Genomic DNA, 24,202 nt, shown 5'->3' on the forward strand with positions numbered 1-24,202 from the left:
GGTCAATGGTTCTCCGAGGAGTGGGAACACATCAGAATTACTGGGGCAAGGGAAATGTCAAAAGGCTTCTTCAGTGATTGTGAGGAAGGCTCCTGCCCCATCCCTTTCTCCACTGCCCCTCAACTCCCACTGAAAACCACAGCTCTGATTACTATTCCAATTGTCACTTCGGTCATCAATCCCCATGGCTTTCCATAGAGTCATGCCCCAAATTAATACAATCATGGCTAGAAAGAACAAAGAAGTTAAAAAAAAACTCACTTACATTTTCCTCTTTTTAAAATTACCATCTCATATACCAGGGGTAGCAAAAGATTTTTTCCATTTAATGGGTGAGTTACCTGCTCAGCTTTTATCTTCTTAGAATCTTGGAAAAAAAGCCATTTTTTCTTAGTGTTGTTTTTAATTATAGGACCATAGCTATTAATTATCAGGTCAGTTCCTCCCTGGAGATATAAAAGGGGAAAATGCACATATTATAGATTTCAGTTTATTACAAGTACTACACAAAATTTTTAAATGTTAAAAGAAAAAAATGATCACAGAATTATTTCTTCTTTTACACTAGCAGCACACAACAAATACAGGGTACTTGTTCGTGATCAAAAAGATATAATAGGTTTATTCCTAAGAGAGATATATATGCTGAAGTATTTGGGGTGAAGTGTAAGGATTCCAAAACTTATTTTCAAATGACAGAGGAAACAAAAATATATAGAGAGAGATACAAAAGTATGAAAAGATACTGACAATTATTTGTGCATTTATTAAATTTTTTCAACCTTTCCACATGGTTGAAAAATTTAAAAAGGATTTAGGAAGAGAAAAATGGGCCCACATATGCTCAACAAAATGGCAATAGACGGGGGATCAGCTCTTAGGCTAACCCAAGGGAATTCAGAGACCTGGCCTCCAAACTGGCTTCTCTGCTTCAATTCAGGCCCCCACTCTGCTCTGTGTCCTTTCATTTTAGATTCTCCCTCTCTCTTCCCATGCCTTCCTCCCCACTTCACTTCTCTTCAATCCTTTCTCATGTCTAGTTCCAAGTTAGTAATAACAGAATGACAGTGTATTTTGGTACTTTCTGTGCTTATTTAAAAGTTTTAGGTCCTAATGTTCTAGATTAATTTGAAATAAATTAAATGGCTTACATTTGTATCAGAAAATAAAAGCTAAATTAAGTTGCAAACAAAAAGACAACAGGAGTAGCAAAAATCAATTTACTATTATTTACCCATAATATATATAGTATATAGCACTGTGCTAGATACACGTAAATTGCATCTGCTAAATATAATTATATAAAATTTAACATCAAAATTGCCTGAAATTTTTAAATATTTTTAGTATTCTGAATTTTAGGGAAAGGTTGGGGAAGAAGAATTTATAGCAGGATTTGGCAAACTTTTCCTGTAAAGGGGCAGATAGTAAATGTCTTAGGCTTTGCAGACCACACATGCCCTCTGCTGCATTTTCTCCTCTTCCTCCTTTTTTGTTCCCCCCAAACTACCCTTTAAAAATGTGAAAAACATACTTAGCTCAGAGATGACCATACAAAAACAGACTGCAGTCTGGCCTGGGCTGGGCTATAGTTTGCAGATACTTAATTTACAGCACATTTGTTATGAGGGCTATTATAATAATGCACGATATCTAATGCTGCAATGTGACTAAAAATAATTTTCAGTTGGTGTTCATAATGCTTATCGCTGTACTATTATTACACATAGTGGAAAGGACATGAAGTATTATCCTCCAATGACATCTCTTTACTATATCCAACTTCCTAAGGCCGTACAGGGTAGGATCTTGAGACATCTATTTATATACTCTGTATTTAAAAAATTTTCATTCACACCTGGAATGTTCTGATGCTCCATTTAGTTCTAAAATCAAATACACTAAGTTGAGAATGGATTAATAAAAAATTTTCCATCCAGTATACACACAACAATCCAAATTGTAGTAAATATGGACTGATGACCTTGATGTCCTTATTTAAGACATCTCAGCTCCACATAATCCAAACTAATTGAATTTATGCTACTTTCTCATATTTTATTTATCTTCATCTTTTATTCTTTTATCTATCCGTATCTTCTCCCCAAATATTGTATGCAAGGAAGGATCTGGGTGAAACGGTTTCACATTTCGTTATGTGAAGCATGGACACAATACACTCAACATACAATTTTTTGGTAAAAAGATTTTACACATAAAGATAAGATGAATGGTAGGAAGGATTATGTAGCACAACAGTCACTCAGCTCAGAGTACCTTGGCATCGATGAAGCTGTTCGGCATGATCATTGGCATTAAGGACTCTTCATTTTCTAGAGCTCCTTCCAGGTTCTTTCCTACTTCATTTCCATTGGCTAGGGAGGCACTGGTATGAGATAACTGTTGAGTTCCATTCTGTGCTGTCTTGGAGGCAGTTGATTTCCTGAAATATTGCAAGAAAAGGAAATTTTCTAATTCCACAAGAAGAGAAAAGTAAATGTACCAAATTTGGTGAAATCTGGGAAGTTCACAACTTTGCAAACAATGGAGTTCCTTAATGCTTGTTTCTCAAATATCTTTAGAAACTATTAGATTATAACTCCAACTCACTGCTGCAAACGTTTATGATGTGAGAAGGCTTGTTTTTTTTTGTCCCAATGTCTGTTTATATAAAATTACTCTTTACACTTAGTAAAAACTTTAATATTTATAAAGTACTATTATTGTCCCTTATTTATAATATATGCAGAAACTGTAGTTTGAAAAATTTACATGCTCTCCTTCAGGTCTGCAGATTGTCACACTAACATAACAATTAATGATGACAAATTTACAGTAGCACTTATGCAAGATTTAGGCATCACTAAAACAATGTACATAAAGATTTCATTAAAAAATTCTTGAAGTGAGAAACTTGGACAGTAAAATTAAGCCAGTTCCATATACAAAAAACTTCAAAATTCTAAAAAAAAAAACTTTAAAATTCTTTAACATGTTTTCTGAGTGTGTTTCTATGCCCAAGTACCAAAAACATACAGAATAAACTCTGAAAAACCTATGATAATGGAGAGAGTCTAGTGATGGAGATTACCTAAAAATGATGTGTATTTGACTTTGATTTTTTAAAATAAAGAACCTTAATAAATGAAAGCAAAAGCCAAAATATAAAAGGTTAGAAAGAGAGGGTCACTGAATGCTGAGAATTTAGCTGAAGTCAAAAGCACTGATAAAACTGCCTGACAACAGTTTATAGAGAACGAATCCCTAGTTATTACATTTGTTTTAATCCATGTCTGGAGAATCCCAAACATATGACCTGTGGTGGTGAGCGTAGAGCTCTCAAGTGACTCAGACATTTCAGGCTACTTAAATATGAAAATATTCCAGGAAGTAAGGAATCCCTCAATCAGCAGATACATCATATTAAGTGGGTTATTTTTTTTAAAAATCCAAAGGATATACTTTGTGTTTCTCAAAATACCAAGGAAATGGGAAAACTAGGTCCTCATTGAAGAGTATTTTGTTGGTACAGTAATTTTTTTCAAATGGTGAGAGAATAATCTTCCAAAGTGAGCACATCTCTATAGCTGTAAGAACCCAAGTAATAATACATTCATTTTAAAGTGGAAAATCCCAGTTACTCTAAAAGGCACTTGATTTCAACTTGTTTCTGTGGTTACTGTAATTTAAATGTTTTTTAACCACATCAACATCTCTAGCAATGGAAACACACCTGGCTTTACTTCGGTATATCAAGATGAGAACACAGATGAGGATGCAGGTCAAGGCTATGCCAACACCTACAGCAATGCCGGTCATTGATTTTTGGTCCAGATGGTAATAGCCTGAATAAACTGGAAGGGGAAACACATGTACTCAGAGTCAGTCAGAAAAGTAAATGATTCCATTTATCGTAATTCTCAGATATTAGCTTTTCAATAATCTGTCTTCCTCTCATAGGAAAACTTTTGACAGTATCTGTGTCTAAGCAAAAAAGACATGTTACTCTTTTATCAGTGGCCTTAAAATTGGCTTATCTTCTCATATTGAAGATTCGAAATATGAGTTCTAGGTATTATTATATCAAACATGAACATCAGTTCATAATTTATAACGCTAAAAGGCACAAGGCACAGATGTTCACTGATAGGCCAAAGGGTAGCTTTCATGTCATATTACCTTAAAAGCAGATCTGTATACTGAAGACTAGTTTTCCATTTATGCATTTTCATTTACACAGCAGTGCTTCTCAAACTTTAATGTGCATAAGAGTCACTAGGGGATATGTTAAAATGCAGATAGATGCTGATTCACGAGGTCTGGGGTAGAGTCCACGCACAATTCTGCATGTCTGACAAGCTCCCAGGTGCCATTTACGCTGCTGGTCTCTAGGCACTTTGACTAGCAAGGTATCTGAGAAGCGAATACGAGCCTTGCTCTCTGCTTCCCCTGATGATATGGCAGCTACTGTGGTTACCTCCTTCCTGTGCTTAAATCTGACTTCCCTGCCCTTCTCTTTGTTTCTCTCTCTCCTTCCCAGTGTCCATCCCCAAAGTGCACACAATACTGAATGACTATCCTCTGAGGAACTAAGAGCCTTTAATCCCGCCCTGAATTCAGCTGGCATCTCCTCAATCTGAAGCTGCCCCTGCCACACCCTGCATCACCATCCAGGCCCCCTCCCCCAGAGAGGGGAAAAAGGAGGTGTCTAGTCCTGGGTCACAGGGGGCCCCGGCGTCCTTCAGAACAATAGGAAGATACCCTGAGTGGAGTGAGAATGGCTCTTTAAAGGTATTTTTTCCAATTGCTTTCTGGAGAGAAATAACTTTCACTCTGGAGAGGATGGGGTTTTTGTTTTTGTTTGTTGTTTCAGTGGGGAAAACTCTTAATGAAAACCATGCTCTTCTTAGCTTGAACACCACAACCATCACTGCCATTTATTTCCACAAACCCCCAGATGCCTACTCCCATCAGCTCAGGGGTGGTGTGGCTCATCTGTCTTGGTGGATGCACAGCTGGGAGGAGAAGTAACTGGGACACAGTGGTCTGAAAACCGTGGTTAGTTCTGAGGGAAGTGTTTTCTCCTTCTAGGAGTGCAGGGAGAGCCATGCAGCTCCACAACATCAGAACCTCGCCAGCAAGAATTCAAGGAGCCGAGTATGGGTTTAGGGATATGGTCACGGAGGAGCAGAAATAAAGCAGAGGGGAACTGGAAAAAAAATGTGTGTTTTCGTTTCTTAAGGAAAATCAATGATTATGGCAGTATACAAACCTTTGACATCAGCAGAATCTAAACGCTTGGGCCTCTGATTTGATTCAGGAGTTTCCTTTGGAAGTACGGCCAGCTCCACAGAATTTGAAAAGGGTCCTTCTCCTACCTCATTGGATGCAGATATCTTGACAATGTATATATTTCCTGCCACAAGGTTTTCTAGCAGAGCCATGGTTATTGCCCCTATAAATATATCAATTACAAATTAAGTAAACTATCTTTTATTTATTCTTTTAATCACACAAACATGGTCATTTCAAAAATATTTTTCTGATTATAAAAATAACGCATTTATTAGAAAACATCTGTAAAATAAATAAAATGACAATCTCCCATTGTTAACATTTTTGTGTATTTGTGTATGTGTATTTGTGTACTGTACATGTGTGAGTACATATTTACTACATGCATTTTTATATCCTAGAGTTTTCATTTAACATTGTGCCAAGCACACTGCCCCTATATAATCCTTCTCTGTAATTTTGTTTTAAGAGTAGCTCGTAAAATCAACATGTATTTTTGTTTGGATACATATATGTATATACATATATATATAAACACACACTTTTTTTACCAAAAAATATATATAAACGTATATATAATTTTTTACTCTTTACATAGGTATGGATACAAATAGCATTTAAAACGTTTTATTATGGAATATTTCAAACACAGGTAAAGACAAAATAACACAATGAACTCAGATTCAACAATTACAAGTAGATTTTAAAAATCCAATGTGAGGGCTTCCCTGGTGGCACAGTGGTTGAGAGTCTGCCTGCCGATGCAGGGGACACAGGTTCGTGCCTGGGTCTGCGAAGATCCCACATGCCGCGGAGCGGCTGGGCCTGTGAGCCATAGCCGCTGAGCCTGCGTGTCCGGAGCCTGTGCTCCGCAACGGGAGAGGCTACAACAGTGAGAGGCCCGCGTACCGCAAAAAAAAAAAAAAAAAAAAAAAAAAAAATCCAACGCGAGACTCTTTTTTTTTTTGGCCAAGCCTCACCGCTTGCAGGATCTTACTTCCCTGACCAGGGACTGAACCCATGACCACTGCAGTGAAAGCACTGAGTCCCAACCACTGGACTGCCAGGAAACTCCAATGAGTATCCTTTTTTTTTTCTTTTAGAAATGTTTAAACCACTTACAGTAATTGTGATAAATGATTTTGTTCTTATTTCTTAAATTAGAAACAATTATTTTTGAAAGTATGAATATATTTTTCACCCTCGTAATCATTATCTAAGATTTCCTGAATATAAACAGGCAAGAAGATGCCAAAGTTATGTAGGAACCTCAGGGTGTTGAAGGCTGAGACCCCAGATTAACTATCAAAATTATCACCAGCAACTTGGCTAGCATCTACTTCTCTCCAAAAGGAATCATCATTTGAATTTATATATGTTTGGTATTGAAAGGTATCTTCTCTGATGGCATGACTGCCAAGAAGGATTCCTATTTGGGCACTGCTATTCCTTGAGGTATCTTTCTGCTCTTGTCCTGCCACGGCACTGAAGTATTTTTCTTACAAAGGGAATCCCACCCTAGGAATTAGTCTTAATGTTAAGAAACCAGGTATAAAAGAAATTCAGCTAGGAAGTTGTTCTTGCACTGCATTTATGGGTGGATATTCACAGGGAAACCTAGCTTCCCTGGGGTAATTTCTTCTCATTTTTTCCTGATGCAGGGCACCTTTACAATAAATAGTTTTAGAGAGCTTACAACAGCTGGTAGCTGTCACCGCCAGCTCAGAGCTGGCTACTCTAGTGCACTTGCTACAATATATTTCATTATGCAAGCGAAATGCAGGGTGATCTTAGAGCTGAGGCCATGACTCAGAGGCTACCACTGCAGGTCACATGGTGGGAGGGAGCTGAACCCAGTGGCAGTGCGAGGAGCTGAACACGGTTTGCTCTCATGTGCTCCGGTTTCAACCTGGCCTAGAAAGAGTGTGAGCTACTTGAATACACAACTGTTGAATAAAAACACTGACCCCTATTTAGAATCAGGAAGAGTCTTTCCACTGCCACTTGCTCTTAGGCAGGTGAATTAAAAAGCAACAACGTATTGTGACATGTTACCATTAGCTAGATGGAAGAGCATTTCAATTTCTTTACCAACATATAAATAAATTGAGTCTCCATTTTATCATAGAATACTTTACATTTAATTTTAGAAAGTGTTTGGCAAAGTCAATCACTAGTGAAATTAAAATTCTTTCGCTTAATTTAAACATTACAAATGGATGAGCTGTGTGTGTATATGTGTGTATGCACATTCCCCTTTCTCCCACAGAAAGTCTTCCTTCCGACAAAAAAAGGAAACTATAACATTCAGGTTCCCATATGAGCACAGTTAAACCAGTTCCCAAATATTAAAGTGATTTGACTGTCCCTATATTCTCTCAGCAAATGGTCTAAATTCCAGTTGGTGTGATTGTTTCAGCCTACAGCCTTTTACACGCGTCTGAACTTTTAGCTAGACTAGGAGTTTCACAAACCGGACAGTGTTAACAGGCTCAGCGTTGGATCAATGTTGATCAAGTCCTGGCATGTTACCAATTAAGTAATTTGCAACTTGGGGCATGTCACTGAACTTTACTTTCCTTGTGGGGGCAATAATTCCCACCTCATATAATTATTATATGGATTAAATGAACTACCATGGACAAGTGTCTGACACACGTGTATATACTCAATGAAAGTAAGTCTTCCTCCTCACCTCTGATCTCCTCTCTTCCCTTTCTGGAGGACAGAAATTTTTTTCACATGTGAACAGCTGAAGGTGGCTAGCATAATGCTTTGCACAAGATAATTCTCAGTAAATACCAACTGAACTAATACTAAAATATGAGCCATTTGTTACCAAAGGAATGTTCATTTAAAATATAAAAGCAGGGCTTCCCTGGTGGCACAGTGGTTAACAATCCACCTGCCAATGCAGGGGACACAGGTTCGAGCCCTGGTCCGGGAAGATCCCACATGCACGGAGCAACTAAGCCCGTGTGCCACAACTACTAAGCCTGTGCTCGACAGCCCGTGAGCCACAACTACTGAGCCTGCGTGCCACAACTACTGAAGCCCACGAGCCTAGAGCCCGTGCTTCACATCAAGAGAAGCCACCGCAATGAGAAGCCCACGCACTGCAGTGAAGACCCAACGCAGTCATGAATAAATACATTTATAGAAAAAGAAAAGAATGTCACCATATGTCACAGTATCTTTAACTTGTCATATCACCTCTCCAGACCTGAGTTTTCTTCTCTGCAAAATGAAGAGTTGGTGTCCATCCCCAAGTACTAATTACTATTCATTCTGCCTCCAATTAGCGCCTTCCACTGCAGGCACACCGCTGTCACTCCAGTCTTAACATCATCACCTCATACCTTCATGCTATCACGTGTCTCTTCCCTGGCTTCCCAGACCCCAACCTCCCCAGCTCCTCCTCTGCCTGCCCCTCCCACCCCCAACTCACCCTGGAAATGACATTCAGACTTTTACAAGAACACAAGCTTCACGGGGCTCAGGGACCTCCTCTCTTTAGTTCACTGCTGTGTCCCCACTGTCCAGAGCAAAGCTTAGTGCCTAATGGGTACTTATGCTGGTCAGTTTTATATATCAGCGTGGCCAGGCTATAGTGTCCAGGTGCTAGCTCAAACACCAGTCTAGATATGGTGTGAAGTTTTCTTTTTTAAGATGAAATTAATGTTTAAACCAGTAGACTTTGAGTAAAGCAAATTACCCTCCATAATATGGGTGGGCCTCATCGAATCAGTTTAAAGCCTTAAGAAAAAAGACTGAGTACCCCCGAAGAGGAAAGAATTCTGCCTCCAGACTCAAGACTTCAACATCAACTCCTGTCAGAATTTCTAGCCTGCTGACCAGCTCTGCAAATTCAGATTTAGCAGCCCCAGTTCCTTCAATCTCAACCTCCCTCTCTCTCCGACTCTTATGTACCTACCTACCTATCTGTACATACATACACACACACACACACATGCAAATACTACTGGTTCTCTTTCTCTGGAGCACCTTGACTTATAAACTACTCAGTAAAGATTTATCAAATCTTACAAATGCTTTTAACCTATACAATAAAACACTGTTTCATGCTAAAAACAAAACCAAAAAACCTCTCAGAATATATTAGACTCTGGGGGCTTCCCTGGTGGCACAGTGGTTAAGAATCTGCCTGTCAATGCAGGGGACACGGGTTCAAGCCCTGGTCCGGGAAGATCCCACATGCTGTGGAGCAACTAAGCCAGTGAGCCACAACTACTGAGCCTGAGCTCTAGAGCCCGTGGGCCACAACTACTGAGCCCATGTGCCACAACTACTGAAGCCTGCGTGCCTAGAGCCCATTGTCTGCAACAAGAGAAACCACCGCAGTGAGAAGCCCGTACACAATTAAGAGTAGCCCCCGCTCATCACAACTAGAGAAAGCCCACATGCAGCAACGAAGACCCAACGCAGGCAAAAATTAAATAAATAAATTTATTTTTAAAAAAGCAAAGCGTAAGATTTTACGGTTGGAGAAAAGTCCCAGTATGCAGTCTCATACCTTTCTCTCTTCTGTCCATACTAAGTGATTTTATTTTTTCAATTCCCCAGTCTTAACTTCATCTACATACTGATGACTTCTAAGTTATACCACTGGTCCATACCTCTCCCATGAACTTAACCCTCCCACTGCTTATTCAACCTCTCTACTTGGACATCCAAGAGGCATCTCAAATGTAACATGTTCAAAATCAAACTTTTGATTTCCCCCACCAATTTTGTTTCTTTTTTTTCTTATACCCCACATCAATCTGTGGCAAATTGAGTAGACTATTCCTTCAAATTATGTTCTCATAGCTTCTTATTACCTTCCTTGTTATTATCCCTGTCCAAACTGCCATTAGCTCTCACACAGACACCTGCGAATTAAATGATTTCCCAGGGACTTCCCTGGAGGTCCAGTGGTTAAAACTCCATGCTCTCAATGTGAGGGGCATGGATCTGATCCTTGGTCGGGGAACTAAGATCCCACATGCCCCATGGCGTGGCCAAAAATAAATAATAAAATAAAATATACTTTAAGAAAAAGAAAAACTAAAAAAGTTAAGTGGTTTCCCAATTTCTGCTCTTACTTCCTTATAGTCAATTTTTCAGGTAGGCTGTTAGGGGGTTGCCAAAGTAATCCTTTCAAAATGTAAATCAGATCAATGTCTTCCATCCCTCTTAGAAAAAAATCCGTGGCCCAGGAAGTCTGGCCTACCAGATCTTCCCTTGGCAACCTCCCCACCTCATTTCCCACTTCCCCTCACTCTGTCTAGCCACCCTGGCCATCTTGTTGTTCCTCTAAAATGCCAAGCACACTTCTGTCTCAGGGCCTTTGCACTTCCCCCAGATATCCATATGGCTCTGCTCAGATGTCATTTCTTTCAAAAGAACTTACCCCGCTACCTCCATCACTTTATTCTTTCCCCTATTTTTTTTAAAATGTATTTATTTTTTTTTGGCTGTGTTGGGTCTTCTTTGCTGCGTGTGGGCTTTCTCTAGTTGCAGTGAGCGGGGGCTACTCTTAATTGTGGTGTACGGGCTTCTCACTGCAGTGGTTTCTCCTGTTGCAGAGCATGGGCTCTAGGCACATGGGCTTCAGTAGTTGTAGCACAGGGGCTCAGTAGATGTGGCTCACGGGCTCTAGAGCTCAGGCTCAGTAGTTGTGGCACACGGGCTTAGATGCTCTGTGGCATGTGGGATCCGCCCAGACCAGGGCTCGAACCCACGTCCCCTGCACTGGCAGGGGGACTCCTAACCACTGCACCACCAGGGGAGCCCCCTCAAACTCTTTATATTTTTCTCTCTGAAAAAAGTAAACTCAATTGCTTTTTACTTATATTGTTTATTTTGTTCTCTATGAATTACTAGCATTAGCTATGGAAAAGGTTCCCTACATTTAACAAGAGACAAAAGCTTTTCACTGATAATGTTTCTTAAATTTACACAAGCAGCATAATGGCAAAAATAGAAGTTTTCCCCCTATGCTTTTTTTTTTTTTTTTTTTTTCCTTCCCCACTCCCCTCTCCACACCCCCCCATGCTTTATTATATAGTTAGGAAGGCTTGTACAGAAGTAAAAACTTCTAATTACAATTCATTTTGCTATTGGGCCATCAATGAGGCAAAAATGTTGTTTTCTGGGCCTTGTCTGAAACTGACAAATGAATGCATTAAAAAGAACCAAAACTAAATACTGTTTCTTTTTAGGCAGGTACAAATGAAGAGCCAAAGGAAGTATGTGCTCATGAGATCAAAATTCTTTTATAAGTACTTATATAACACTCATTAAATCAGGTTAGTCACTTGGTCAAATGTTGTGTCAATGAATCATTTTGGAATTAATTAATGAAAACTGAATTATATATTTTAAGAATATTGTGGCAGACTGTAAGATGAATAGCCCTGCATAAATTATGCTTCCATCTCTCCATACCTGTGGGCAGTCTCTTCCCACACTAAGTCTGGGCTTGCCTACATGATTCGTTTTGCCAGTGGGATGTTAGCAAATGTGAATCAGGCAGAGGTCTGCAAAGCTTTGTATGTGGGGCTTCTTTCCTCTCTCCTGGATTGTCGAATTCTCCCACTGTTTTTATGCTACCCACACCCTGTTGAAACCCTGAGATGATCAGAGCCTCATGAGTGACCTCAGGAGACACCAAAAGAAGAACTGCCCAGCTGATCCCACTCCAAACTGCTGACTCAGAAAGTGTGAGAAAATAAAATGGCTGAGTTTTAGAGTGGTTTGTTAGGGAGCAGTATATAATGGATAAAACACAAAATTGTATTGCTGGGAGGTACTTATTATTACTTTCCAGGCTGTTCAGTGACTAGGAAATCATTACTTAGTGGGGCACCCGCTTAATGAAAAATATGAATATGCAACTATCAAAACTCCAGCTTCTGTTACCATTTGTTTATTTTACAACTACAAAAGTGTTATATGGATTACATCCACATAAGTGACCTTAGAGTGTATTCTCTTAATTGGGTAAATATTCCCCTTAAAAGTTAAAATGTATGTGGAAGTGCCTGGCACTGTAAAGTGTTTAGAATATATAGATGGAAAACAAATTTCCTTCTCAAAATCCTTCTTAAGCTTTTAATTGCCTGGAAAACAGTTCTTAGCATGTATGTCTGAATTTTAAAAGTATCAAAATCAACTATAATTCAATAAGAAGTTAAAAGAAGCATCAAAATCATGAAATTATACTGTTTATGTGATGGCCCATCCAAACACTGGCATATGAGACCTGTCCAAATGAAAGATTCCAAAATTTAAAAAGGGCATATTATAACAGCATGAAGTAAGAATGTTAAATTCTAGAACACAGTTTTTCTCAGCCAAAATAAAATTGGTATTAAACAATTTAAATTCAGTGTTCCTAAGCCCTAAGCAGCTTTTCCCTGTACTTAAGTGACCCTAGTATTCATATGGGTCAATTTATTTGAATGTGGACCATTTTAGTAGCTGCACAAAGGTCTTCTCCATTAAACCAGGTCTTCCTCCAGTGTTTGCTACTCCAGTGCAAGACACACAACCGCCGGAAATCTAGTAATTATCTATAACAATTCTCACTTCCTTACCTTCTCTCTCCCCGCCTCCCTTAGTGACCAAGTCCTGTTAATTTTACCTCCTTACTGTCTTTCAACCACCCTCTTCTTTCCATCTCACTCCTTGCCACCCTAACCCGGGCTTATCATTCTCTTTCCTGGACTGCAACAATTACTTCCTAGTCTCCTTGCATTACTCTTACCCCTACTCCTCCTCTACCAAACCTCTTCTATTCACAATACTCAGAGTGATTTTTCTGAAGCGTGAAATCAGGCTCATGCTTAAAGTATGTTGATGGCTTCCCAATGTCCTTTGAACAAAATTAAAATTCTTAATCATTTGTTACTTCATAAACTTAAATTCAAAACAAACTCTAAATCCCTCTTTCCCTTTGTTTCCTTATCATTAATAACCTTACTTTTCATGCCCTTGGGTAAATTATGATCATATATACCTTCTCGGTGTAGGACCTGCCACTCTCCTGCAATCCAGGCCTTCCTGGATGCATACAAGATAGTGTAGCGCGTCACAACCGTCTCTGGGCCATCAGGAGGTTTCCAAGAAACCAGGGCAGTGTCATCCTCTATCAATGTCACTTTCACTCCAACTGGTGGGCCTGCTGGTGCTGTGCACACATGTAGAAAATATTGTATTATTAGGAGAAAATGGTCATTAAGTACTCAAATACCTGGACAGGCACAGATAAGAGTTTAAAAAACTAGAAACTACTATAAAAACATCTCAAAATCACAGCTTTTACAGCTCATTAGTGACAATATCAAAATACGATTTTTCTCTTCTTTATCTGAAAACTCATTTCATTTTTATAATGTTTAAAACATTACAAATATATAAAGGAGGTGGTAAATTCCTAGATGAGGAACTACTAAGTCAAAGGTTCTCAGCATTTTTAGGGCTCTTTACATTGTTTTGCCACATGGACAACTAGAAAGGTTTACAGTTCCACCAGAGCACCTGTGCATTACTCACTCTATTACGTACTGAAGCTAAACTACATTTCTTACTAAAATGCATAGAATGTATATTTAATCTGATCTAGGAAGCCACTCAAAAAATACTTCTGTGACTGAAACGCTCAGTTACTCACCAAACCGTTGTGAATCAGTGAGTTTATAGAACAGACTTTACCTTATATCTACCTTACCTTATATCTTATCTACCTTTACCTTATATCTATCTTAGACTAATACCTTATATTTACGAAAGGTAGTGAAGTCCTGGGATTTTAGTGGAGCCCATGTTCAATATGAGCTAAAGGTGTGAAGCGCTGGTTTTGGGCACTACCTCACATATGGAATATTGCCAAAACCATAGCAAAACAGTCCAATGCTCACTTAAATAAGTATCCTTTGTTTTCTCGCAGCATCTTTAAAATAGAGCTGCAATCTACACCTTCACCATCATTCTAGAGAGAAGGAAATGCATGGAGAGATATACCATGTTCTTGGATTGGAAGAATTAATATTGTGAAAATGACTATACTACCCAAAGCAATCTACAGATTCAATGCAACCCCTATCAAATTACCAATGGCATATTTCACAGAATTACAACAAAAAATTTTACAATTTGTATGGAAACACAAAAGACCCCAAATAGCCAAAGTGATCTTGAGAAAGAAAAACGGAGCTGGAGGAATCAGGCTCCCTGACTTCAGACTATACTACAAAGCTACGGTAATCAAGACAGTATGGTACTGGCACAAAAATGGAAATATAAATCAATGGAACAAGATAGAAAGCTCAGAGATAAACCCACACACCTATGTTCACCTAATCTATGACAAAGGAGGCAAGAATATACAATGGAGAACAGACAGTCTCTTTAAGAAGTGGAGCTGGGAAAACTGGACAGCTACATATAAAAGAAAGAAATTAGAACACTCCCTAACACCTAAACACAAAAATAAACTCAAAATGGATTAAAGACCTAAATGTAAGGCCATACACTAAAAACTCTTAGAGGATAACATAGGCAGGACACTCTTTGACATAAATTGCAGCAAGATCTTTTTTGACCCAACTCCTAGAGTAATGAAAATAAAAACAAAAATAAACAAATGGGACCTAATTAAACTTAAAAGCTTTTGAACAGCACAGGAAACCATAAACAAGAGGAAAAGACAACCCTCAGAATGGGAGAAGATATTTGCAAACAAGGTAACTGACAAGGGATTAATATCCAAAGTATACAAACAGCTCATGCAGCTCAATATCAAAAAACAAAAAAACCCACAACCCAATCAAAAAATGGGCAGAAGAACTAAATACACATTCCTCCAAAGAAGACATATGGATGGCCAAGAGGCACATGAAAAGATGCTCAACATTGCTAATTATTAGAGAAGTGCAAATCAAAACTACAATGAGGTTATCACCTCAAACTGGTCAGAATGGCCATATTCAAAAAATCTGCAAACAATAAATGCTGGAGAGGGTGTGGAGAAAAGGGAACCCTCTTACACTGTTGGTGGGAATGTAAATTGATACAGCCACTATGGAGAACAGTATGGAGGTTCCTTAAAAAACTAAAAATAGAACTACCATATGACCCAGCAATCCCACTCCTGGGCATATATCTGGAGAATACCATAACTCAAACAGATACATGCACCACAATGTTCACTGCAGCATTGTTTACAATAGCCAGGACATGGAAGCAACCTAAATGTCCATCAACAGAGGAATGGATAAAGAAGATGTGGTATATATACACAATGGAATATTACTCAGCTATTAAAAGGAATGAAATTGTGTCATTTGCAAAGATGTGGATGGACCCAGAGACTGTCATACAGAGTGAAGTAAGTCAGAAAGAGAAAAACAAATATTGCTTATATATGGAATCTAAAAAAATGATACAGATGAACTTACTTGCAAAGCAGAAATAGAGACACAGATGTAGGGAACAAATGTATGGATACCAGGGGTGGGGGGAGTTGGATGAATTAGGAGATGGGGACTGACATACATACACTATTGATACTATGTATAAAGTAGACAACTAATGAGAACCTACTGTATAGCACAGGGAACTCTACTCAATGCTCTGTGGTGACCTAAATGGGAAGGAAATCCAAGAAAGAGGGGATATACGTATACATACAGCTGATTCACTTTGCTGTACAGCAGAAACTAACAACATTGTAAAGCAACTATACTCCAATAAAAATTAATTTTTAAAAAAAGGAAATGCAGGTTTAGAGACATGGAATATTTTAGCAACTCCCGTTGATAAGCTACAGAATTGGTGCTCAATCCGGTATCACCTATACTGCACTATGCACAGAATCAAGCTACCGCTCACGTTAGATTCTAATGTGGGCTCCTAACATCATTAAATATGTTACCCACTTTCTTCCATTTTAAATTACTTGGGTGCAGCCTTGCACAGCACACCTGTTCTTAGAAAATGTAGCACCCCCTAAAGAGACCCTAAATTTAAGCCCACTTGCTTGTGCAATACACTGAGAGGAAAAATATTTTTACTGTAATAAAGGAAAAGAAACTTCAAAAGTTAAGAAACAAAATAAATACATACACGTAGACTGGTAGGTGGCAATCAGGGTAGTATCTTCTTCAAAGTGACGTCTGTGTGTGTGTGTGTGTGTGTGTGTGTGTATAATACATAGATAAAACCCACAGGGGAGCTGCTTTCTTTACCTTCTGGAAGTGTAGAGTGGTAGACAACGGGGCTCCAGGGACTGGAAAGTTGATCCACATGCAGTCGAACAGCAAATTCATATTTGGTGTTTGGTTCTAGACCTTGAACCAACATATGAGTTTCTGATCTATAATGAATAATAAAGTAGTTAATGCTGGTAGCACATTGTTTCTAAAAGATTGCCAGTATTTCCAATCAATACAGGTTACTGTTATTTATCTCCCTCGTTTTCTTTAAAAAAATTTTTTAGATTAAAAAGCAATCTAATTTGATTATTAAAATGCTACATTGGATATTATAGAAATAAGCCTAAAAACTGCCTCTCTAAAAGGAAACTAGGAAATTAACATTATAGAAATGTCCCCAATCAAAGGGATTTCTTCTGAAATACTGTTAAGTCAAATCACTCTGAAAGTATAATGATGGGCATCTTTCTAACTATAACCTAGCAAACAGAATAACTAGCTTTATTTTTTGATGCCAGCATGAAAATTGACTTGTTTCCTTCTTTAAATATGCTAAGTTTAGCTACCTGAAAGTCATCATATTGATAGTTTCTTGTCTAATCTTGTTGCACGAGGTTGGGGAAACAACAACAAAAAAATCATTTATGAAAATTAAACTTCAAAATAAATGCGGTTTTCAAAACTGATTATGGTAAAGATGCAAAATCCCCTGCCCTGACATAAGTAAGATAAGTTCTAAGACAAATGCTTACAGCTGAAGCTCAAGTTGGCCCAAGATAGTAAAGAAGGAAGTGTGAGTGGGGAGGAGAGCAAAGAAAACAACCATTAATAGAAGCTACATACGTTTGAAGGTATAAAACCAAAGAAGCATTCTGCAGGCCAACAGGGTTACAGCGGATGGTGTAGTTAATTATTTGTGCAGTGGTGAACGCAGGCCTCCTCCAGTGCAGGAAGATGGAAGATGAGGTGTTAGCCTTCGCATAGAGATGGTGGGGTGGTGGTGGAGGAGGAACCATGCGATCACGAACAGCTATTGAAAAAGACAATGTTAATTTACCACATGGCGTAACATTTAATGTAGAAAGTGGTAAAATGGTAAAATCATAACACCCCACCCTTTAGGTCTTTCTTCCACCAGAGGTTCATAGTGGTCTAGAGATGTATCATTCAAACCTGAGTGACTCTTCCGTAAGTTAGATAAGGAATCAAATATTATCAATACTTAGAATGTAAGACAGAAGCACAGAGAAGTCAAGCTACCAGCCGAAGACATTCAGAAAGCCAGCAGCAGACTTAAAACTAGACTGACATCCTCTGTAGGAGCAATAAAACCAAACAGTTCTCAGTAGCAATAAAACTGAATAGCAACTGGAATGAAATAATTAGCCTCAAGGTTAAAGGAGATAAAAGAAAACTTAGTATTTGTAGGTATTCAGGGTTATTTTTCCAGTTAAATTTCTTTTTTTTTTTTTAAATTTTATTTAATTAATTAATTTATTTTTGCTGCGTTGGGTCTTCATTGCCGCATGTGGGCTTTCTCTAGTTGTGGCAAGCAGGGGCTACTCTTCGTTGCGGTGCACGGGCTTCTCATTGTGGTGGCTTTTCTTGTTGCAGAGCATGGGCTCTAGGTGTGTGGGCCTCAGTAGTTGTGGCACGCAGGCTGAGTAGCTGTGGCTCGTGAGCTCTAGAGCGCAGGCTCAGTAGTTGTGGTGCACAGGCTTAGATGCTCCATGGCATGTGGGACCTTCCCAGACCAGGGCTCGAAACTGTGTCCCCTGCACTGGCAGGCGGATTCTTAACCCTTGCACCACCAGGGGAGTCCCCACAGTTAAATTTCTAATGGTCTCTTCCTTGCAAAACTAAAATAGGTTCTTATAATTAAATACATCTCACTTAAATATTTACTGAGTATGTACTTGTTCAAGATACTATGTTAGGTATCCTGGAGAATATGAAAGTAATAGAACCACCAAGGTATCCAAGTAGTAATGAGACTTAAATTTAAAGAAGGAAGTAGAGAAAAAAAGAGTATGAGTCTTACATTGTGAAACAAGCTACTGTAACTCTTACTTACACACGCATCCCGGAGTACTGACTGTTTGATCTGCCTGGTAGCCATCTTCTATGTTGTTGTAAGCCAGCAATCTCACATGATATTTTCTTCTCGGGTCTATAAAGAAACCAACAGGTAATAATTAGGCCCAGCCCTCTAGATAGGGACAAAGGTTCTACAGCCTTTCTAGATTTTGGTTTAAAAACCTTCTGAATGCATAAGAGCTCTAAGTAAAATGGAAATTTTCTCTCTCCTTGTTCTACACAGTGACTCAGCAGTTCGCCTTATTATGACATTGCTATTGTGACTATCTACCAATTGATAAAATTTTATTTTATTTAACCTTATTTCAAACAATAACATTACCACCACTGTTCTTCCTCCTCTTCCTCAACTGACCAGACATAGATTCTTGACTTTAAAAGGCTTGGGCTGCCTGATGGATTCCTTACAAGTGGTTATGCTACATAGAAGTTTTCTGTTTAGTTATTTGAGGGTAGTTAACTTAAAAGCATGGAAATCAAACTGAGATTGTTTTCCCCCTAAAAGGTAAGAAGAATTACAGTTGTCATTCTTTAGTACCTTTGAAAATGTTTATAACCACGTATTATTTAAGTTTATTTCACCGCCTGCCCTTTTCCACAAACATACATTTTCAGTTGAGAGCTAAATTTATCAAGAAAGATGAGTTGGAGCTCCCTCTACTGGTGTTCATTAACTAACACAATACAGAAACTAAAGTCCATCCCATCCCATACATATTAAACAAAAATTTTTTTCAGGTTTTTGAGGAATTAAGTGGTTACAATTTTAAATAATATACTTTAGAAGATATTCAAGAAGTTTAATGATATAAATACATTTAAATGTAAATGCTTATGATAACATTTAACTATAAAGTAATACTTGCTTAGGGCAAAAATAAAACTATTCAGAAATAATGTATTCCTAAAATTTTTCTCCCCACAGCTTCATTAAGGTATGGTTGACAAATAAAGCTTGTATATACTTAAGGCATATAACTTGATGTTTGGTATAGGCATACACTGTGAAATGATCACTACAATCAAGTGAATTAGAAGACCCATCACTAGTTACCATTTGTGTGTGTGTATATGTGTGGTGAAAACATTTAAGATCTACACACTTAGTAAATTTCAAGTATACAATACAGCTTTGATAACTATAGTCATGCTGTACATCAGATCTCCAGAACTTACTCACCTTGCATAACTGAAACTTTGTACCCATCTCCCCATTTCCCCCACTCCTGGCAACCACCATTCTACTTTCTGCTTCTATGAGTTTAACTATTTTAGATTCCATATATAAATGACATCATGTAGTATTTGTCTTTCTGGCTTATCTCACTTGGCATAATGTCCTCTAGGTTCATTTATGTTGTGCAAACGGCAGGATTTCCCTCTTTTTAAAAGTTGAATAACATTCCATTATATATATGCCCCATTTTCTTGATCCATTCACCTGTTAACAGGCATTTAGGTTGTTTTCACACCTTGTCTACTGTGAATAATGCAATGAATATGGAAGTGCAGATAGCTCTCTGATGTACTGATCTCACTTCCTTTTGAGATATACTCAGAAGTGGGATTGCTGGATCATACGCTAAGTCTATTTCTAATTTTAATGCATTTCTATATTATACTTCTCTAAATAATAAAAAAACAAACACATAAATAAATCCAAGGGAATTTCACAAGGGAAAGCAATCATCCTTAATAGATATATCAAATGTGAAAAAAAAACCCTACAACAATATAATAATTCTAGATTGAATTCAAACATTTAATATCCAAAAACAAGATGTAAAGTTTATTAAATTCTCTAATGTAATTTAAGAATTTGTATAAATACTTTTGAAACTGATGTATTTTAATATTTAATATTAAAATGCATTAAAAGGATGTCCTAAAATATAAAATTTTTATTTCTATCTGTTTTGACAGAATTACACAAGAAGAAAAATTTATACAACTTAGAAAATTTCTGTATTTTCTAGATAGGAAGATGGGAAGACTAACAACATTTGACCATCCTAAAGAAAATGTTTTTTAGATACATTATCTTATTTGAGTATCACAAAACCCTGTAAGATATATGTTATTCCCATTTGATAAACTGTGGTAAAAAGGTGTTAGTAGCATGTCCAATGTCACACAAAGCTGAACCGGGAACATGTGGCTATTTCTCTGACAAAGTACAGGGCCTTTAAATTTACACAAATACATGTGCCTTTGTCACAGCAAGTATGTCTCCTTATAATAAATTTTAACATAAAAATATTTTCAATTTACAAAGTAATTATCAGGAACACATAACCACATTTGAATTTCATCACTGAAATGATTTCTAACATTCAGCACTGCAATTCTAAGATTCAAAAGGTTTCTGTTCAGATCAATGGCTACTTCATTTGAATCTGTTTTCTTCTTACTTTCCTCTTATTGCTGAACTCATTGGTCAACTGAATCTTGAGTTCTGTATTTCAAATACTCCTTCTGAATGGGTATAAATGAAATTCAACTGGATCTCTGCAGAAGTTCTTCAGACATATTTCTTTATTCTGTCTCTATTCAATTAGAAGAGTACTTTTAGGAAAGCCTCCTGAGTGTGATGAGGTGTTACACCAGGAATTAGGAGATACAGAAAAGGAAGAATGAAACAGAATTTGCCCAAAGTAACTCACATTCTCAGGGAACCAGACACAGATACAGCAAACTCTCGTAGAAAGCTGATTTTGATGAGGGTTATCATTAGAGGTGGAGAGATTAATCTTTCTTCCACTGTGCAAACAATCAATCAATACTTCATAAATACTTCTCTGGAATGGTTATTTTTAGCCCTAAAATTGATTCGTTTTTCCCTTCTTCCTCTTTAAAAAAATGAGCTGCTTACACTAAATTTTAAATCCAGAATTAACCTTTTTGTTGTTGTTGTTGATCAGTCAGAAGCAGCTTACATGTCCTAAGAAGATGGGAGAACAGAGTTGGTTCCTCAACATGGCCAGCACCTGGCTATTACCCACTCAGCACAGACGCCAGCAAGCCCAACACAAGAAGAGGCAGCTCTTCTGACGCCCACCTGGAAATCATCCATGTAGCCAGAGCAACAGTCTCCAATGCTGGGCTCCTTCCCCCTGCTAGTTTATGTGAGGTCAGGAAGAGGCAAACCATCAGGCAGGCAAATAGAGCACACTGGGTACACAAGATTCCTTTCTATCCACACAAAAAAAGTAAAACATGAACCAGGATAACTGGAAATTATTTCAGTAGAAAAAAATAAAATGATAGGACATACTGGTAGGAAAAATAATGTAAAGGAAAGGGAAAAATCCATTCACCTTTGTTCACATGTGATCTACTCTCCATGCTCTATAAAGAATCTATTTTAAAAAATAAGAAGTGCCACTACGGATAAAAGCCTTTATACACACATTACATTCTTGTGGCTTCATCAAAGATGTATATATTCTTATGTCTAGTGAGTTGTGAAGTCTGAACAAGTCCTCTGTCCTATATGTTACATTGATTCCCTTTCATATGGACTCTCTGGTGTCGATTCATGCTTGAACTTATAATAAACATTTCGTCACGCTTAAAAAAAAAAAGTGCCAGGTTGGGGGCCAAGCTGAGCTGTGGGTCACCTGCGTTTGCCATGTACTCCTCTCTCTTAGGCTTTAAAAATGAGTCCAATTTCAAATTCTAGTCACTGTATTATTTTGGTTTGCGAATCCAGAGACCCCAGAAAAACCTGGCTCATTATTGTTCATCAATTTGCTAGAAATTCAATTTCATCTACTTTCATAAATTTAAGAGGGGACCCAAGGACCAAAGCCTTCACATAATGTTAAAATGAGCATTACCAGACTATAAAAGTTACCAGCTAAGAAAGAAAACAGAGAACAGCTGCACAATTAACAAAATTAAGGATACAGAGTAAAAAAATAAAGTTTAGGACCAATATGTTAAGTACAGTTAAATGCACAAATAATGTACCACAGCAAAGTAGCACAAGTCTTAAAACTCTACAGTTCTGCAAAGACCCTCTGATGCGTAAGGGACAAAGCAGACACTCAGGATCAACGCTGTGAAATGCCACAGGGAGCCAGTTCCCAGGGCCTCTTATAGCCTTTCTTGAGTCAAGCACTGCCACGTATGTGGTGCTTGGTTACACAAGACTCAGCAGACTTAGTCTATGTGGTTTAGGGGGAAACCAGCAGAGTCACGAAGAGCAGCCACAAAGGACAGTGCAAGCCTCCTCAAAACCCAGTGAGGGAAGGAGAATGAGAGAGAGGGGAAAGAGCTGGTCCCAGTTCCTTCAAAACTCAAGACAAGCAGCATAAAAACCACTCCTCAAAAGGGCCAATTTTTATTTTTATTATTTTTTTTTGCGGTACGTGGGCTTCTCACTGTTGTGGCCTCTCCTATTGCGGAGCACAGGCTCCGGATGCGCAGGCTCAGCGGCCATGGCTCACGGGCCCAGCTGCTCCACAGCATGTGGGATCTTCCCGGACTGGGGCATGAACCCGCGTCTCCTGCATTGGCAGGCGGACTCTCAACCACTATGCCACCAGGGAAGCCCTATTTTTAGTTTTTTAAGGAACTTCCATACTGTTCTCCATAGTGGCTGTATCAATTTACATTCCCACCAACAGTGCACAAGGGTTCCCTTTTCACTACAACCCTCTCCAGCATTTATTGTTTGTAGATTTTTTGATGATGACCGTTCTGACCAGTGTGAGGTGATACCTCATTGTGGTTTTGATTTGCATTTCTCTAATGATTAGTGATGTTGAGCATCCTTTCTTGTGTTTGTTGGCAATCTGTTTATCTTCTTTGTAGAAATGTCTATTTAGGTGTTCTGCCCATTTTTGGACTGGGTTGCTTCTTTTTTTGATATTGATCTGCACGAGCTGCTTGTATATTTTGCAGATTAATCCTTTGTCAGTTGCTTCGTTTGCAAACATTTTCTCCCATTCTGAGGGTTGTCTTTTGGTCTTGCTTATGGTTTCCTTTGCTGTACAAAAGCTTTGAAGTTTCATTAGGTCCCATTTGTTTATTTTTGTTTTTATTTCCATTTCTCTAGGAGGTGGGTCAAAAAGGATCTTGCTGTGATTTATGTCATAGAGTGTTCTGCCTATGTTTTCCTTTAAGAGTTTTATAGTGTCTGGCCTTACATTTAGGTCTTTAATCTATTTTAAGTTTATTTTTGTATATGGTGTTAGGGAGTGTTGTAATTTCATTCTTTTAAATGTAGCTATACAGTTTTCCCAGCACCATTTATTGAAGAGGCTGTCCTTTCTCCATTGTATATTCTTGCCTCCTTTATCAAAGATAAGGTGATCACATGTGCGTGGGTTTATCTCTGGGCTTTCTATCCTGTTCCATTGATCTAAATTTCTTTTTGTGCCAATACCATACTGTCTTGATTACTGTAGCTTTGTAGTATAGTCTGAAGTCAGGGAGCCTGATTCCTCCAGCTCCGTTTTTAGTTCTCAAGATTGCTTTGGCTATTCGGCATCTTTTGTGTTTCCATACAGACCATGCAGTTTTTTGTTCTAGTTCTAGCCAGTGGTAGTTTGATAGGGATTGCATCGAACGTGTAGATTGCTTTG

General features: G+C 38.2%; 1 protein-coding gene across 1 annotated transcript in view; it reads right to left on the bottom strand.

The window, feature by feature from the left end:
• PRTG (protogenin) overlaps nucleotides 1–24,202 on the bottom strand; it is a 128,564-nt gene that overhangs the window by 548 nt on the left and 103,814 nt on the right. The window contains exons 12-19 of the mRNA XM_065871732.1: nucleotides 18,589–18,684; nucleotides 17,358–17,544; nucleotides 16,548–16,675; nucleotides 13,319–13,489; nucleotides 5,273–5,455; nucleotides 3,734–3,854; nucleotides 2,278–2,443; nucleotides 342–446 (exon numbers count right to left, since the gene is read on the bottom strand). Of these exons, the coding sequence (XP_065727804.1) occupies nucleotides 342–446; nucleotides 2,278–2,443; nucleotides 3,734–3,854; nucleotides 5,273–5,455; nucleotides 13,319–13,489; nucleotides 16,548–16,675; nucleotides 17,358–17,544; nucleotides 18,589–18,684 (1,157 nt within the window). The remainder of the gene's footprint in view (nucleotides 1–341; nucleotides 447–2,277; nucleotides 2,444–3,733; nucleotides 3,855–5,272; nucleotides 5,456–13,318; nucleotides 13,490–16,547; nucleotides 16,676–17,357; nucleotides 17,545–18,588; nucleotides 18,685–24,202) is intronic.

Source organism: Phocoena phocoena, chromosome 2 (genome assembly GCF_963924675.1).
Source record: "Phocoena phocoena chromosome 2, mPhoPho1.1, whole genome shotgun sequence".
Lineage (NCBI taxonomy): Eukaryota > Metazoa > Chordata > Mammalia > Artiodactyla > Phocoenidae > Phocoena > Phocoena phocoena.